This window comes from Mustelus asterias, chromosome 20 (assembly GCF_964213995.1).
Source record: "Mustelus asterias chromosome 20, sMusAst1.hap1.1, whole genome shotgun sequence".
In the NCBI taxonomy this organism is placed as follows: Eukaryota; Metazoa; Chordata; class Chondrichthyes; order Carcharhiniformes; family Triakidae; genus Mustelus; species Mustelus asterias.
The window spans coordinates 77,254,947-77,272,173 of record NC_135820.1 but is presented as its reverse complement, the minus strand read 5'-3'; the positions used below and the strand labels follow the sequence as shown (position 1 = coordinate 77,272,173).

The 17,227-nt window shown below is 46.8% G+C and overlaps 1 protein-coding gene across 2 annotated transcripts in view; it reads right to left on the bottom strand.

Annotated features, from left to right (window-relative positions):
* Positions 1-5,775: 5,775 nt before the first annotated feature.
* raly (RALY heterogeneous nuclear ribonucleoprotein) overlaps positions 5,776-17,227 on the bottom strand; it is a 109,485-nt gene continuing 98,033 nt past the window's right edge. For both annotated transcript variants that reach the window (XM_078236894.1, XM_078236892.1), the window contains exons 6-9: positions 17,001-17,114; positions 13,967-14,130; positions 10,177-10,221; positions 5,776-8,914 (exon numbers count right to left, since the gene is read on the bottom strand). In XM_078236894.1, coding sequence (XP_078093020.1) covers positions 10,180-10,221; positions 13,967-14,130; positions 17,001-17,114 — 320 coding nt within the window. In that variant the 3' untranslated portion in view covers positions 5,776-8,914; positions 10,177-10,179. The remainder of the gene's footprint in view (positions 8,915-10,176; positions 10,222-13,966; positions 14,131-17,000; positions 17,115-17,227) is intronic.

Below are 17,227 nucleotides of genomic sequence, written 5' to 3'. Positions count from 1 at the left end.
TTTCAAGATGGAGGTACCAACTTTGCCAATGACACAACATCTGAGATGATTTTTAAAACCTTGAGTTTTGTGAGCTGCACCATCTCCGCATTGCATCTGCAATGAGTGCGGTTCTTGACAATGCCTTAGCCGAGGATCTTTCAAAATGCCATGTGACAGGGTCAGATTAAGGAGTGGGGGCATTTTCTAGGTGCTGGCTTTTTAGAGTGCTAACATAGTCATTGAGGTTTACAGCATAGAAACAGGCCCTTTGGCCCAACTTGTCCATGTCACCCCCTTTTTTTGAAAGCCCTAAGCTAGTCCCAATTTCCTGCATTTGGCCCATATCCCTCTATACTCATCTTACCCATGTAACCGTCTAAATGCTTTTTAAAAGACAATATTGTACCCACCTCTACTACTACCTCTGGCACCTTGTTCCAGACACCACCCTCTGTGAAAGAAATTCCCCACTGGACCCTTTTGTATCTCTCACCTTAAACCTATGCCCTCTAGTTTTAGACTCCCCTACCTTTGGGAAAAGATATTGACTATCTAGCTGATCTGTGCCCCTCATTACTTTATAGACCTCTATAAGATCACCCCTAAGCCTCCTATACTCCAGGGAATAAAGTCCCAGTCTATCCAGCCTCTCCTTATAATTCAAGCCATCAAGTCCTGGTAGCATCCTAGTAAATCTTTTCTGCGCTCTTTCTAGTTTAATAATATCCTTTCTATAATAGGGTGACCAGAATTGTACACAGTATTCCAAGTGTGGATGATCTATTGAGGCGGGAAGCATGTCAAACCTTATTAAAGTTTAGCCCTGGTGAAGGTTGTAGATGGTGTTTTTTGCTAATGTTTGACCTCCTTCACAGTCCTGATACTTCCTATTGATGTATATGCATTCTCCAAAGGTGAAGTTTATGAAATGACCATATATTGTCTGTCTTGGGAAGAGGTCTGTTATGTTCTCTTACAACGTGAAGGAGGATGATGCAGTGGACAATAGTAACTGTGCTTTGTAGGGAATTTGCCAAAGTCTTAGTAACCAAAGTTTTTGTCTGCGATACAAAGACTGATCCAAGCATGTTCCATTGAGCTCTACTCACCCGTTTGACAGTTTGTGTCTGTGAGTCAGCTTCCTCAGTAGAGAACATCTCCAAAGCACATCCAACTCAACACTTCCATTGTTCCTAGGTTTGGATGGAACACAACTCTCCCAGCAGTCACATTATCCACTATGCCCCATTTCTTCCCACTTTTGCCTGATTAAAGACTGGAAATGCACAAATCTGGGTGCAAAGAAATGTCTGATGTTTTCATTCCTTGGTATTTAAACAATTACAACAGTGTCACCCAAATGAACCACAAAATGCATTTAATGATGGTGGCCTGTGCACATGGCTACTCCAATGGCTCTTCCTTGGTGACATTGAGATGGAGGCAGCTGGCTTACTTGTTTCTGCATGGAGCTGAAATGCTGGTGAAGGTTGTCTTTGGTATGGTGATGCCAATGGAGTTTCTCCACAGGTTGCATTAGTTTCAATGCAAAGGCAGCCTTCCTCACAGAGCTTTGCCTGGGTCCCTCAGTCAGCGGGGCCAAGGAGGCAGGTAATGTGAAGTCTCTCTCTTTCCCCCCACCCCCTGATCATCGATGTGCTTCAGGCTTTCATGATAAACTTTATCATTCAAGGGAAGTACCAGCGAGGGTGCTGCTGGCATCCACTCCAGGATCGTGGCACCATTAGCACTACTGGTCAATGTTACAGAAAATGGCATACATTCTGTGCACGTCAACGCGCAGCTTCTCTATCCATTAAATAACGCCACATCTGATTGGGAGGTTAATCGTGTTCTCAATGGATGAGGTCAAACACTCAAAACCCAAACCAATACAGAGCAAATGTGATGAATGGGCTCCTCCATTTTTAGCCCATGACACTTCTTCCTCGGGGAAACTCTGATTTGGGCACACATCTAATGCTGTGTGACTCCGGGAGAAGGTGCAGCACTGCCTGGCGGAGCATAACGTTGTCTAACCTCCATCCCACTGCTGCCTCTGCCTTCATTATCTCTGCCTCTTCACTGATTCACTCTGGCATCGCTTGTTCTAAGCAGGAGTGAGGAGCAGCTGAGGTGAGTGTATCAACACTGCAGAGGCTGTACTTGAATATGTAATGGTGCAGGACCTTATCCCCCATGGACAATCCTGATGACATTCCTCTTGCAACTGCAATGGCTGCCTGGGTGCTTCCAACCAGAAGTGACTGCTACAGGTGAGATGCCTGAAGATTGGAGGGTAGCAAATGTGCCTTTAAGAAGGGCTGCAGGGAAAAGCTTGGGAACTTTAGGCTGGTGAGCCTAATGTCTGTAGTGGGTAAGTTGTTAGAAGGTATTCTAAGAGACAGGATCTACAGGCATTTAGAGAGGCAAGGACTGATTAGAGACAGTCAACATGGCTTTGTGAGTGCAAAATCATGTCTCACGAATTTGAGCTTTTTGAAGGGATAACCAAGAAGGTAGGTGAGGGCAGTGCAGTCAATGTTGCCTACATGAACTTTAGAAAGGCCTTTGACAAGGTACCACATGGTAGGTTTAAAGTTTATTTATTAGTCACAAGTAAGGCTTACATTAACACTGCAATGAAGTTACTGAAATTTCCCTAGTCGCCACGGTCCGGCGCCTGTTTGGGTCAATGCACCTAACCAGCACGTCTTTCAGACTGTGGGAAGAACCAGAGCACCTGGAGGAAACCCACGCAGACACGGGGAGAATGTGCAAACTCCACACAGAGAGTGACCCAAGCCAGGAATCGAACCCAGGTCCCCTCTGTGAAGCAGCAGTGCTTGCCACTGTGCCGCCCCATGTTGCATAAGGTTAAATCTCACGGGATCCAGGGTGAGGTAGCCAGTTGGATACCCAATTATCTTGACAACAGAAGACAGAGGGTGATTGTAGAGGGTTGTTTTTCAAACTGGAGGCCTGTGACCAGCAGTGTGCCTCAGGGATCGGTGCTGGGTCCACTGTTATTTGTTACTTAATGATTTCGATGAGAATTTAGGAGGCATGCTTAGTAATTTTGCAGATGACACCAAGATTGTTGACATAGTGAACAGTGAAGAAGATTATCTAGGATTGCAAAGGGATCTTGATCAATTAGGCCAGTGGGCCGATGAATGGCAAATGGTGTTTAATTTAGATAAATGTGAGGTAAGCATTTGGTAGATCGAATTGGGGTGGACCTACTCAGTTAATTGTAGGGTGTTGGGAAGAGTTATAGAACAAAGATCTAGGGGTACAGGTTCATAATTCCCTGAAAGTGGAGTTGCAGGTGGACAAGGTGGTGAAGAAAGCATTCGTCATGCTTGGTTTCGTTGGTCAGAACATTGAACACAGTCTTGTTGAAGTACAAGACATTAGTAAGGCCGCACTTGGAATACTGTGTACAGTTTTGGTCACCCTATTATAGAAAGGATTTTATTAAACTAGGATGAGTGCAAAGAAGATTTACTAGGATGTTACCAGGACTTGATGGTTTGAGTTATAAGGAGAGGCTGGATAGACTGGGACTTTTTTCCCTGGAGCGTGGGAGGCTTGGGGTGATCTTATAGAGGTCTATAAAATAATGAGGGGCATAGATAAGGTAGATAGTCAATATATTTTCTCACAGGTAGGGGAGTTTAAAACTAGAGGGCATAGATTTAAGGTGAGAGGGGAGAGATACAAAAGGGTCCAGAGGGGAAATCTTTTCACACAGAGGGTGGTGAGTGTCTGGAACAAACTGCCAGAGGTAGTAGTAGTAGAGGTGGGTACAATTTTGTCTTTTAAAAAACATTTAGACAGCTGCATGGTTAAGTATAGAAGGATAGAGTCAGAGAGGTTTACAGTATGGATATGGGCCAAATGCGAGCAACTGGGACCAGCTTAGCGGTAAAAACTGGGTGGTATGAACAAGTTGGGCTGAAGGACCTGTTTCCATGCTGTAAACCTCTATGACTCTATGCTGACTCCTAATCACAACTAACCCTATGGGAGATAAAGGAGGGCACGCTCTGACAGCAGATGCTTCTGAAGAGCTGAGGTGTAATGCTCTAATTGCAGTATTGACATGGCAACAATTGGATAAGAGTACACCCCATCCCAAAGATTTTGGGATGATTTCATCTTGTTTTGAGTGGAATCCAATCTCTCCATTGCCCATTCCTTAATGTCATGCCATCCTCACCATTTTGAGGACTGCTTCCTCCATGGAATTAATAGCAAGCTGGGGCACTCCACCATCTGTGCAAGCCCTGTGCCATTGCGTTCCCTGTTCTAGTTTGAGATAGAGAGAGATGGTTATGACAAGAGATTGTTAAGACAATGCTGCCCTCCCTCCCTTAGCACTTTCAGTGGAAAAATCATACACTCTTCAGTGGTGTTTCTCTGATGTTCAGAAGCATTGAGATCTTCTAAGTGTCGCATTGCAGTTATCCTACCAGACACTGGGTGGCACTGCTGCCTCAGCGCCTGGCTCCAATTCTGGCCTCGGGTCACTGCGTGGGTTTCCTCTGGGTGCTCCAGTTTCCTCCCAAAGTCCGAAAGACATGTTGGTTGGGTGCATTGGCTATGCTAAATTCTCCCTCAGTGTGGCGATTGGAGGATTTTCACAGTATCTTCATTGCAGTGTCAATGTAAGCCTACTTGTGACACTAATAAATACATTTTAAACTGTAAAGAAAAGATTGTGGCACATTCTCCTCAAAATGCTGTGGCGATTCGGAGCATGAACAAACTGCAGCCCAACCTGCTTCAGCAACTGCCTGGCTTTCCTCTGCTGCACCCTGCTTGCTTCCATCTCCAAAAACAGCTGGAGGAAGGTTAGGCTGCCTACTGCTCTCCTATCGCTTTCCAATTGAGTATCTGACAGCCATCAACACAATGTCAGCTGATCAGGCTCACTGGGTACAACTCCCACCTCCTCTTCAGGCCTGTCACCCTTAACTGGATGATCATATTGACCCAAGTAGAATGCTTTACTTTCAAAATTCCAGTGTGCAACTAATTGGCTCAGGCTCCGGAGCTGGGAATGTTCCTGTTGCTGGAATCCCAACCCCAATACCCCCATGCAACTAATTGGCTCAGGCTCCGGAGCTGGGAATGTTCCTGTTGCTGGAATCCCAACCCCAATACCCCCATGCAACTAATTGGCTCAGGCTCCGGAGCTGGGAATGTTCCTGCTACTGGAATCCCAACCCCAATACAATATTGGGGTGGCACGGTAGCACAGTGGTTGGGGCGGGATGGTAGCACAGTGGTTGGGGCGGCACGGTAGCACAGTGGTTAGCACTGCTGCTTCACAGCTCCAGGGACCTGGGTTTGATTCCCGGCTCGGGTCACTGTCTGTGTGGAGTTTGCACATTCTCCCCGTGTCTGCGTGGGTTTCCTCCGGGTGCTCCGGTTTGCTCCCACGTCCAAAGATGTGCGGGTTAGGTTGATTGGCCGTGCTAAAATTGCCCCTAGAACACCTAGAAAATGCCCCCACTTCTTTGGTGCGTAGGTTAGAGGGATTAGCGGGTAAATATGTAGGGATAAGGGGGGAGGGCCTGGGTGGGATTGTGGTCAGTGCAGACGCGATGAGCCAAATGGCCTCCTTCTGTACTGTAGGGTTTCCATGAATAGTTCAGATCAAACCCAGATACAATGTGCAGTATTCATTCGAGTATAAAAAAGGTTTATACAGCTTCCTGTTTCCAAACTCTGTTGCTCGAAAGGTGTGATTTACAGTATTCAACACAACAGCAACCTGCATTTATATAGAACCTTTAAACAGTCCAAAGTGATTCACAGGAAAGTTATCAAACAACATTTGACAGCAAACCACATCAGTAGATTGGTCAAAGTGACAGTTTTCAGGAGCATCGTAAGCAGAGATGAGAGAAGTAGAAGCACAAAGAGATTTAGAAAGGGAATTCCAGAGCTTAGGACCTGGCCTTCTGAATTTGTGGCTATCGATGGTGACTACATTGAAATTGGGAATTGGGGGAACTGGCAGGGTTAGAATGGTTGCAAGAAGCTGCAGAGATGAGGAGGGCGAGGCTGTGGAGGGATTTGACAAATAGTGTAAGAATTTTAAAATCAAGGTGTTGGAGGATGCAAAGCCAATTTTGGCCACTGAACTTTATGGAAAATGTAATGCAAATTAGCATAATGGGCAGCAGATTAATGAATGAGCTTTAGTTTCTAGACGATGAGAGACAGGCCAAGGGGAATATTGGAATCAAGTCTACAAGTAGCACATTTCTAGGAGCTGATACAAGTGGTTCAGAATGGATTTTCTGATATTCGAGACTGAATGGTCTGCTTCTTTGCTGCATTGTTCTATTATTCTATGGATATATGATTAAACAGAGAGAGCTTGTTATCTCAATAATTCAATAATCTAACCATTCTCATTGGGTCCAGTGTGCGGGGATCCCTGATTTCCACTAGGGACGGGGAACTTAGGCTCAGCATTACAGAGTTAGAAGGGCTGGAGTCAATTGTGAAAAAAATCAAATCATTGACATCAAACCAGGCTGTCACATCATCTGGAGTCAGTGTCTCTGATAAACTGTTCTGAATCTCTGAAATGCAACTCCAGTTACCGGGTTACTGCCTTGTATGTTATCGCACACTCACTACCTGGCATGGTGTTGTTAGAGGCTTCACCAACACCCATACAATGGTCTACCGTCACAATCTCCTTTAACACACACGGCTCAGGTTGCTGCCACAGCATTGGAAAACTATATCTAACTAGGATTTAATATTGACCACAGCAAGTTATTGAATTGTCAATTAAAGTTACAGCACGCTCCGTCAAGGTTTTTTTTAACTACTCACGAGGTGCAAGCATCATAGGCAAGCTCAGATTTATTGCTCATCCTTAATTCCCCTTCACCTGGTGCGGAGAGGGGCGGGTCGGGATGGCGACCTCCTCGTGAACCTGCTCCTGGCGAGCCATCAACAGGTCCAGGCAGCGGGCGATCAACGGGGTCGTCCATCCTGACTGTCCCTCTATTGCAGCTATATTCGCGGCCAGGTGTCCCTGGAGAGGGAGCATGTGGTGTCCACGGGCGCAGTTGACGCCTTCCACGCCCGCTGAGCACTGCAGGGGCTGGGGTGTATTATAAACCCCGAAAATCACATTATGATTTAATGTTTTAAGTTTCCTTTCGACTTTGTTTTTTGTTCGGGCTGTTCCCCCCTCTTTTTGGGGAGCTGCCCCTTTTAATTTGTCCCTAAGTTAATTTGAGTTCATTTATTTGGTTGGTATTGAAAGATATCCTTAATTCCCCTTGGATAGGTGGTGGTGAGTTGCCTTCTTGATGTGCTGCAGTTAAGAAGCAAGTTCCATTGAACCGAGCAGCAATGAAGGGAGGGTGGCGGGTTTCTGAGTCAGGACTGATTCTATTATTCTTTACAAGAGCTTGAGAAACCTGGCAATTAGTCTGGAGTGGATTCTGTTCTGTCAATCAGTGGTAATCAATCCTCCTGATTGTTGCCATACCAATCACCGTTTAATTTTCTGCTTTTTTAACACCGAAGAATGCTTCAAAGAAAGTAAAATACTGCCAGCTTAAAAAAAAAGTTAGATACAAATCACAAATCACAGTAGATTAACGTTCAACTTATTCAGAACAATGGCAGAAATTGAAAGAACAAAGAGTAGAAGTAAAGACAGTTCAGATAAACAGGTCTGAAGAGAAACATGGCTGTTGCGATTTTGTTTAATGTGGAGCGCGAGGTTTCATTTGCAACTCCCGACTCTGTTAACTTGCTGAAACCTCGGAGATTCTCCGCAGAAAGAAAGGAAATATCAGACAGTGACTTCTTGCAGCAGTTCCTCCAGTTTGATCAGCTGGAGTTAGGGTTGCCAACCCCCCCAGGATTTCCCTGGAGTCTCCAGGAATTGATGGGTAACCGCCAGGACGCTCGGAGTGAGCAACATTCCAGAGAAAAACATGGGTTTTTTTCCCCCCTCATTTTATTTTGGTCACTTGTGTTTATTCATTGCAAAAGGATTTGGGGCAGGAAGTCAAACAGGCTGTTTGAGTGAATTCAATTGGATGATTTTTGTAAGAGATTGTTTGTTTTCCAGTTGACCTGCAGGTGAGGTCCTGGGTGGCCAGTGACGCAAGATGGGCAAGTTGGAAGTCAGTCATGTGGTGAGACTTCCAGGAACACATCCAACCGGAGTTGGCAACCCGAAGGGGGGAGTGTGTGCCAGTATCCGGTCATTCAGCGATCCTGCTGGGATGTGATTCCTGCGAATGGGAGGGTGGGATGATTCTGAATTCATTTAAACTGAAAATAAATAAAAGAAGAAATTGGTCTGAATGTTGTTGAGGGTGTGGATGGTCCATTCTGTTCAAGCTTCCTGTACACTCAGCTGGCAGTGAGTGCTTGGGGAGGATAATGTTAGACGGGACTGATGACATTCATTCATGGGTGAGATGGTTTACACTGAGTCCCAGCAGAGAAGGGAATAAACCTGGAGAATGGTTTTGTTTTACAAAGTATGCGACACAGATATGTAATATTCTCACGTGGGATGAAGGTCGACAACAACTTTTGTACATTTCAAGAAGACGGGAGCAATGAATTACTATCTGATATTTGTCACAAAACCCAGACAGTCTTGCTGTGGTAATTGACCATCAGTCCTGCTCACTGTGGCGTTTTTTGTAGCAACTTCTGTGGCATACCAGCAGGGTTTTTTAACCTTCCTGTCGTGACACAAGATCAGATGCCTAAATGTTTTACAGATGTCTCCTCTTCCTCTTGGTGTAGTTGAGCTGAAGATAGCGATGGCCCCTGTTGCTTTTCTTTAAATGATGTGTCGAGCTCCTCAGTTGGTTTCATGTTGTCTCCCCATTACACAGCCTGCTAGAAACCATTAGCTTGCAACCTGTAAAATAAAAGGAGAAATGGCAAGGCAACATGTCAACTCTGCCAGAGGCTCCCTGAGCACAATGGGGCATGGGAAATGCCGTTAAATATATTAACTGTAGCAAATTAATGAATGATTTATTCTCAGAGTTCTTGAACAAATGACAATTCAGGGATGCTCTAATCTGCCTTCTCCAAGTTGAATCTGTTTTTCTGACACTACTTTTGCAATCTAATACAGTTAATATTCCAGATTTTTCTTCAGTCCCTTAACTGTGTACATCTCATTACAATCGCCTCTCAGATTCCTCCTTCCTGCTGCATAACCCAATCTCTCCCCTCTCCTTAAAACCCACTGCCCTGAGAGTGGAGATCAGGTTAGCAATGCTTCTCTACACTGGCCCCAGCACTTGAACATTGCCCTGGCGTGGGATATGGGATACACAGAACAGAGTCTAACCTTTGCGATCCACAATTGAGTCACAAACTTGTCTCACTCCTACTTCACTGTTTTGACAATGGATCACCATTGTATCAGCTTTCCTGCTGTATGTGAGGACAGAATGTCGAGTGTCAGATTTACTAACTGCCTAGGCCACTTTCTGCTTCATCCAATAATGTTCTTCAACTCAGAGGGCCCTTCATTTTTTCTTCCTTTGTGCTTTGCTTGATATTTGGCTACATTGAGCTTCATTGCCCATTCTTTGGACCATCCACACACAGGTTGTAGCAGCATATAGTGACAGACTATTTATTAATATTAAAGACAACCAACCTCTCCCACCAGCTGCCAGCTAGCCAGAGGATCAGCAGCACAGCAGCCTCGGTAATGGGTTCAGTTTGCTGTGGCTCATGGAGACTCTGTTTAAATAAACTCCTTGCTTTAAAATAGACTGCGCTAAACTCCCGGCCTGGCCCATCACTAACTCTGTCAGTATTCATCCCACAATCTTATTTCTGAAGATCCTTTGGAACAGGAATGTGGGGGAGATGAGGGAGCTGGCAGGGGCTGGGTATGTGGGTGTATATATGGATATATGGGTGGGTATATGGGTGTGTGTATAGATTTATGGGTGGGTATATGAGTGGTATATGGGTATGTATATGGGTGTATATAGGGTATATGAGTGGTATATAGGTATACGAGTGGGTATATGGGTGGTGCTCCCAATGCACAATCTTCAACTGCTAGTTGCTGACTAGAAGCACACACACTATTTACTCAGTGAGAATGATTATGAAACACTCATCACAGCAAACCAAATAAAGCAAATAGAATACCTTTTATTCTAATGTTCCCTCTGTTTCCACTCTGTGATTGGTCTCCTGCAGAGAAGGGAAATATTTTAACATTAGTGATACCGATGTTCAGTGAGTCATAGAATCATAGAATCCCTACAGTGCAGAAGGAGGCCATTCGGCCCATTAAGTCTGTACCGCCTCTCCAATAGCGGTATCTTACCCAGGCCCACCACCTGCCCTATTCCCGTAACCGCATGTCTTTACCCCCTAATCCCCCAAACCTAAACATCTCAGGACATTAAGGGGCAATTTAGCATGGCCAATCCATCAAACCTGCACATCTTTGGAGTGTGGCTCCCGGAGCACCTGGAGGAAACCCACGCAGACACGGGGAGAACATGCGGACTCCGCACAGACAGTGACCCAAGCTGGGAATTGAACCCAGGTCCCTGGCGCTGTGAGGCAGCAGTGCTAACCACTGTGCTACCGGGAATGGGGAAGTTCGTTCTCTAGAATTGAAGAACAGGGTCATTTTCTCAGGTATCCTGTGGCCAGTACTTGTCCCTGACTCAACATCAAACCAATTATTTACTTCTTTTTAATCACTTTACCGCGTGTGGGATCTTGCTACGTCTAAATTCGTCACTGCATTTCCTAAATTACAAAGTGATTACATTTTGTATGACTCAAAACATTAACTCTGTTTCTCTCTCTGTGGATGCTGCCAGACCTGCTGAATCTCTCCAGCAATTTCTATCTTTATTTCAGATTTCCAGCATCCGCAGTATTTTCCTTGATATATATTGCAATATGTGTGAGCTTGTGGCACAATAGTAGCACGTCTGATTCGAGATCAGAAGGTTGCGTGCTCAAATTGTATCAGGTTCCCAAGGTTTTTTTATGGGTGTCACGGTAGCACAGTGGTTAGCACTGCTGCCTCACAGCGCCAGGGACCCAGGCTGGATTCCCAGTTTGGGTCACTGTCTGTGTGGTGCCTGCACATTCTCCCCGTGTCTGCGTGGGTTTCCTCCGGGTGCTCCGGTTTCCTCCCACAGTCTGCAGAGGCATACCAAGCTGTGATACAACCAGAAAGAATGCTTCCACCTAACCTGCACATCTTTGGAGTGTGGGAGGAAACCGGAGCACCCGGAGGAAACCCACGCAGACACGGGGAGAACGCGCAAACTCCACACAGACAGTGACCCGCGGCTGGAATCGAACCCGGGTCTCCAGCGCGGAGGGGCAGCAGAACTAACCACCGAGCCACCCAATTGAGGGAGCAACGAGACTCAGAGAAAGAAAAGGACTGGGGGAGTTAAAGGGGGGATACAAAAGGGAATGGGCAATTTGTTTGGATATGTTAAAGGGATGATAAGAATCAAAGGGACATTTTGGTCAGTTAGAGTGATTGTCTAGAATAAAGAAGCGGCGATGCCATTCAAGGGCATTTGTGACCAAGAGGACAAAAATAAGGCCTATGGTATACTTGCTCTCATTAGCCGAGGCATTGAGTTTAAGAGCAGTGAGGTTATGTTGGATCTGTATAAAACGTTGGTTAGGCCACAGCTAGAATATAGTGTGCAGTTCTGGAATCCACATTACAGAAGGGGTGTGGTAGCATTGGAAAGGGTGCAGAGGAGATTTACCATAGATAGGATAGACAGGGAAGAAACATTCTCCTTGGTGGAGGGATCAATAATTTGATTTGATTTATTGTCACATGTATTATTATACAGTGAAAAGTTTTTTTTTATTCATGGGACATGGGCATCGCTGGCTGGCCAGCATTTATTGCCCATCCCTAGTTGCCCGAGGGCAGTTGAGAGTCAACCACATTGCTGTGGCTCTGGAGTCACATGTAGGCCAGACCAGGTAAGGATGGCATATTTCCTTTCCTAAAGGACATTAGTGAACCAGATAGGTTTTTATGACAATCAACAATGGTTTCATGGTCATCAGTGGATTCTTAATTCCAGATTTTTTTTTGCTGAGTTCGGATTCCACCATTTGTCGTGGCGGGATTCGAACCCTAGTCCCTGGAGTGTTGGCTGAGTTTCTGGATTAATTGTCCAGCGATGATGCCACCAGCTCATTGCCTCCCCGTTTCTTGTGCGCTATACAGACAAAGCATATCATACATACAGGAGGAAAGGAGAGGAGTAGAATACAACCATAGCTAGGGTGTAGAGAAAGATCAACTCAATATAAGTCTGATGGCAGCAGGAAAGAAGCTGTTCCTGAGTCGGTTGGAGTGTGATCTCAGACTTGTGAGGAAAACCTTCTTCACCCAGAGGGTGATAGGAGTCTGGAACTCACTGCCTTAAAGGGTGGTGGAAAAGAGACCCTCATAACATTTAATAGAGTATAAAGTTTATTTATTAGTGTCACATGTCAGCTTACATTAACACTGCAGTGAAGTTACTGTGAAAATCCCCTAGTCGCCACACTCCGGCGCCTGTTCGGGTACACTGAGGGAGAATTTAGTACGGCCAACGCACCCTAACCAGCACGTCTTCCAGACTGTGAGAGGAAACAAAGAAGTGCTTAGATGTGCACTTACGATGCCAGGGCTATGGAACAAGTGCTGGAAAATGGGATCAGAATAGTTTGGTGGTTTGTCTTTGACTGATGCAGATGCAATGGGCTGAAGGAACTTTTCTGTGCTGTATATCTCTCTGACACCGACTCTGAGTAATCTTTGAAGAGACATTACTGAGGGAGTGCTGCACTGTCAGAGGGTCAGTACTGAGGGAGTGCTGCATTGTCAGAGGGTCAGTACTGAGGGAGTGCTGCACTGTCAGAGGGTTAGTACTGAGGGAGTGCCGCACTGTCAGAGGGTCAGTACTGAGGGAGTGCCGCACTGTCAGAGGGTCAGTACTGAGGGAGTGCCGCACTGTCAGAGGGTCAGTACTGAGGGAGTGCCGCACTGTCAGAGGGTCAGAACTGAGGGAGTGTCGCACTGTCAGAGGGTCAGTGCTGAGGGAGTGCCGCACTGTCAGAGGGTCAGTACTGAGGGAGTGCTGCACTGTCAGAGGGTCAGTACTGAGGGAGTGCCGCACTGTCAGAGGGTCAGAACTGAGGGAGCGCCGCACTGTCAGAGGGTCAGTGCTGAGGGAGTGCCGCACTGTCAGAGGGTCAGTACTGAGGGAGTGCTGCACTGTCAGAGGGTCGGTACTGAGGGAGTGCCACAATGTCAGAGGGTCAGTACTGAGGGAGTGCCGCACTGTCAGAGGGTCAGTACTGAGGGAGTGCCGCACTGTCAGAGGGTCAGAACTGAGGGAGTGCCGCACTGTCAGAGGGTCAGTGCTGAGGGAGTGCCGCACTGTCAGAGGGTCAGTACTGAGGGAGTGCCGCACTGTCAGAGGGTCAGTACTGAGGGAGTGCCGCACTGTCAGAGGGTCAGTGCTGAGGGAGTGCCGCACTGTCAGAGGGTCAGTGCTGAGGGAGTGCCGCACTGTCAGAGGGTCAGTGCTGAGGGAGTGCCGCACTGTCAGAGGGTCAGTACTGAGGGAGTGCCGCACTGTCAGAGGGTCAGTGCTGAGGGAGTGCCGCACTGTCAGAGTGTCAATAGTGTTACACACTGAGCCACAGCTGACACTTGAACTGATATGTTGGGAATGTTGGATTAACAAAAAATGAAGTTAATTTGATCAATGATATAATTAACATTGGTAACTCTGAGTGCAGGGAGGTGGATATCTTTGGTTTTCACTGTCCAGATTTACTAACAATTATTACAATTCAAAGCAATCCAGAAAACGTCACGCCTGCTTGCTGTGAACAATTGGCCTTTTATTCTTCAGACTATTGCTCACGTTTCCGGTCTCACCATTTCATCCTCACACTCGTTATCTTCAATTGCTTCACCCTGTTCCAGCTCATCACAGTCCACCTCCTCCCCCAGAGCCTCCTCTGTCACCGTATCGGCAGTCTCTGAAGCGGAATCTGCGTGGGAAAGTTCAGTCCTGATCTCATCTGCCTTTTTCCTGGGCTCTGTGGAAAAATCCATTAAACTTTTAAAAACAAAGAAGAACTTGCTTAAACATCACAAAGTTCACATCTGCAAGACCACCTATCGTGTTCCAGAGATAATCGAATCATTGTCTGACAGATGCACGCAACAGCATAAAAGCAAAAATGTGTTTTTTATTCATTCGTGGGACATGTGCATCGCTGGTTGGCCAGCATTTATTGCCCATCCCTTGTTGCCCTTGGAGGGCAGTTGAGAGTCAACCACATTGCTGTGGCTCTGGAGTCACATGTAGGCCAGACCAGGTAAGGACAGCAGATTTCCTTCCCTAAAGGACATTAGTGAAATAGATGGGTTTTTCCAACAATCGACAATGGTTTCATGGTCATCAGTGAATTCTTAATTCCTGTTTTTTTTAATTGAATTCAAATTCCACCATCTGCCATGGTGGGATTCGAAACCAGGTCCCCAGAACATTAGCTGAGTTTCTGGATTAATAGTCTAGTGATAATACCACTAGGCCATCACCTCCCCGTGTGGTCACATCATCAGTTTTGGTGTAGGGTAAAGGATTGTTGGAGAAGGCACAAAGAGCACTCTCACTTCATTTTTGACAGGTGCCACTGAACCACTTTCACACATTGAGCAGGTTTGTCTCCCAGCAAAGCAAAGATGGTTCACGTCTCATTTCTCCTGAACACCGGAGGCTGAATGGTGGCCTAATAGAGGTGTTTAAAATTCGGAGTGGCTTTGAGAGAGTGGATACAGAGAGAATGTTCCCTCTTGTGGTGAAGAGCAGAACTGTAGGTGACAATATCAGACAGTCATTGAGAAATCCCAACCGGGAATTCAGGAGAAAGCACTTTACGGAAAGAATGATGGGATTGCGGACCTCACTGGCACAGGGAGTGGCTGAAGCAAACTTCGGCTGAAAAGAGCGACATGGGGAGGAATGGAGGGGGGTTGGGGGGGGAGAGAGGGAGGTTCTCCAGACCTGTTAGCCCCGGTTGTGATCGTAATGGTTTGGAGGATTGGGAGTTGGCGGGAAAGCGGGATTTTCCTGCGCTGGGTGCAGCATGTCCCTCCCAGGCCATGCTGCCCCGATCGGGTTCCTGGACAGAGCGGACAGGAAAACTATTCATGTTCAAATACACACATTTACACACAGTTAGTGGGCTCACAGCATGAGTAAAATAGCTCTCGCTACTCTCTCGCCTCCCCAGCGGGATCTGCACTGGGCGGCCGTTGGTACAGGGTCACAAACAAGGACCCGGTGTTTTGGACCCTGAGGGTCGATGAAGCACCACTGACCCCTCAGCAATGAGAGGCATTACCCCCGGGGGCTTGAGGAGGTAGGTCCAGTGGCCATTGGTCCCTCTGCAGCTGCCAGTCTGAAAATGATGGGTCCCTCTAGGATCCTGGGGGTTGGATGGGTTTAGCCTGGGGGTGGGGGGAGGGGGTGCAAGGGATTGACCTTGCCCCTTTCCATCAGGATGGGGATCTTTTGGCTGGACTGCCCCTTCCAGCCCTGGCAGACCTGAAGATCATCCCTGGCATGGCGATTTCAGGCAGCTCTGTGATCAATTTCTGCAGTCCTGCCTGTCAGCTGTATAAATTCTGAAGTGGCCAGGTCACTTTAACCTCCATGCCCCCTGGTCACCTGGCAGGATTTTAAATAATTGCAGCACTCCATTCTGTAGCAGAGATTTCCCTTTCTCTCTGTCAGAAGCTGCAGGTGTGAGCAGACCCCTTTGAAGTCCTCTGACTGAGAGGAGATGTCAATTTCACTGGGTGGGGGTTCCAGTCTGCACAGCTGTACACTCAGCCCCAATGTATGCACACAGCTTTGATCTGAAGTTGCTGTCGCTTCCCAGCCAGCTGAAATCATTGAAACCCTCTCCATTGCACTCAAAGGGTGGAATTTTACTGGCATGTTCGCCCAAGGTTTGTACAATCCCGCCTGAGGCCAACAGAGAACCCCAAGCCTTGCCTGCCCCCGGAATCGGGCTGGCCATGCTGGTAAAATTCCAGCCAAAGCCTTTGATCTGTAACAAATTGAACTGCAGTAAAAGATCTAGTTTCTGATCAAGGGTTTTCCATCAGCCTCCAGCCATCTGTGTTTACTTTGATTTCCCTATATGGTTGACTGCACTTCAAATACCCCATTGATCCTGACCACAATGTTGACGGAGTCTAAGCCTGATGGACAGTCTGTGCTTTAATTTCCTCTTTGAAGTAGTTTGCACATTTTATTTATTTCTAAATAAGACAGAGCAGTTTTGTCAACTGTTCAATGAAACAATCCCGACAGCATTCCAAGAACTCTTCCTCAAGCCCTCCACGTCCACAGTGTAGCAGCCCCTCAGCACTGCCACCCCCACCTTCCCACATCCCCCCCACACCCTCCTCACCCATCCCCACTCTCCAATCCCATCGCCACACACCTCATAACCCACCATATCCCCCCTGCATCCTCCCCACCAATCCCCCACACCTCCACTCACTCCCTCAGCCCCACCCTAACTCCCCACACCCATGCACGGTGGCACAGTGGTTAGCACTGCTGCCTCACAGCACCAGGGACCCGGGTTCGATTCCAGCCTCGGGTCACTGTCTGTGTGGAGTCTGCACGTTCTCCCCGTGTCTGCATGGGTTTCCTCCGGGTGCTCCGGATTCCTCCCACAGTCCGAAAGACGTGTTGATTAGGGTGCATTGGCCATGCTAAATTCTCCCTCAGAGTATCCGAAGAGGTGCCAGAGTGTGGCGACTAGGGGATTTTCACAGAAACTTCATTGCAGTGTTAATGTAAGCGTACTTGTGACACTAATAAATAGTTAAACTTTTAGGTGGAAGATCAACCACCGTTCACCAGGATTCCATTTGCTTTACTCACCTGTGTGTCCAACTTTCTCTCTGGCGATCTCTTCCAACCTCCCGAGGAGTGAGTCAATGTTGGATTTAATCTGCGTGAGTTCCACTTTAATCCTCTGTAATTCATTAGATTTTACTGTAAAGACAGAGAGGGTAGCGGTGACCTCGCAAAGGAACTCTTTACACTCCCAACACAAACATTCGCCTTTCCAAGTCATTTGTAAGATTTTGTTTTTCCGCAGCTTAAAC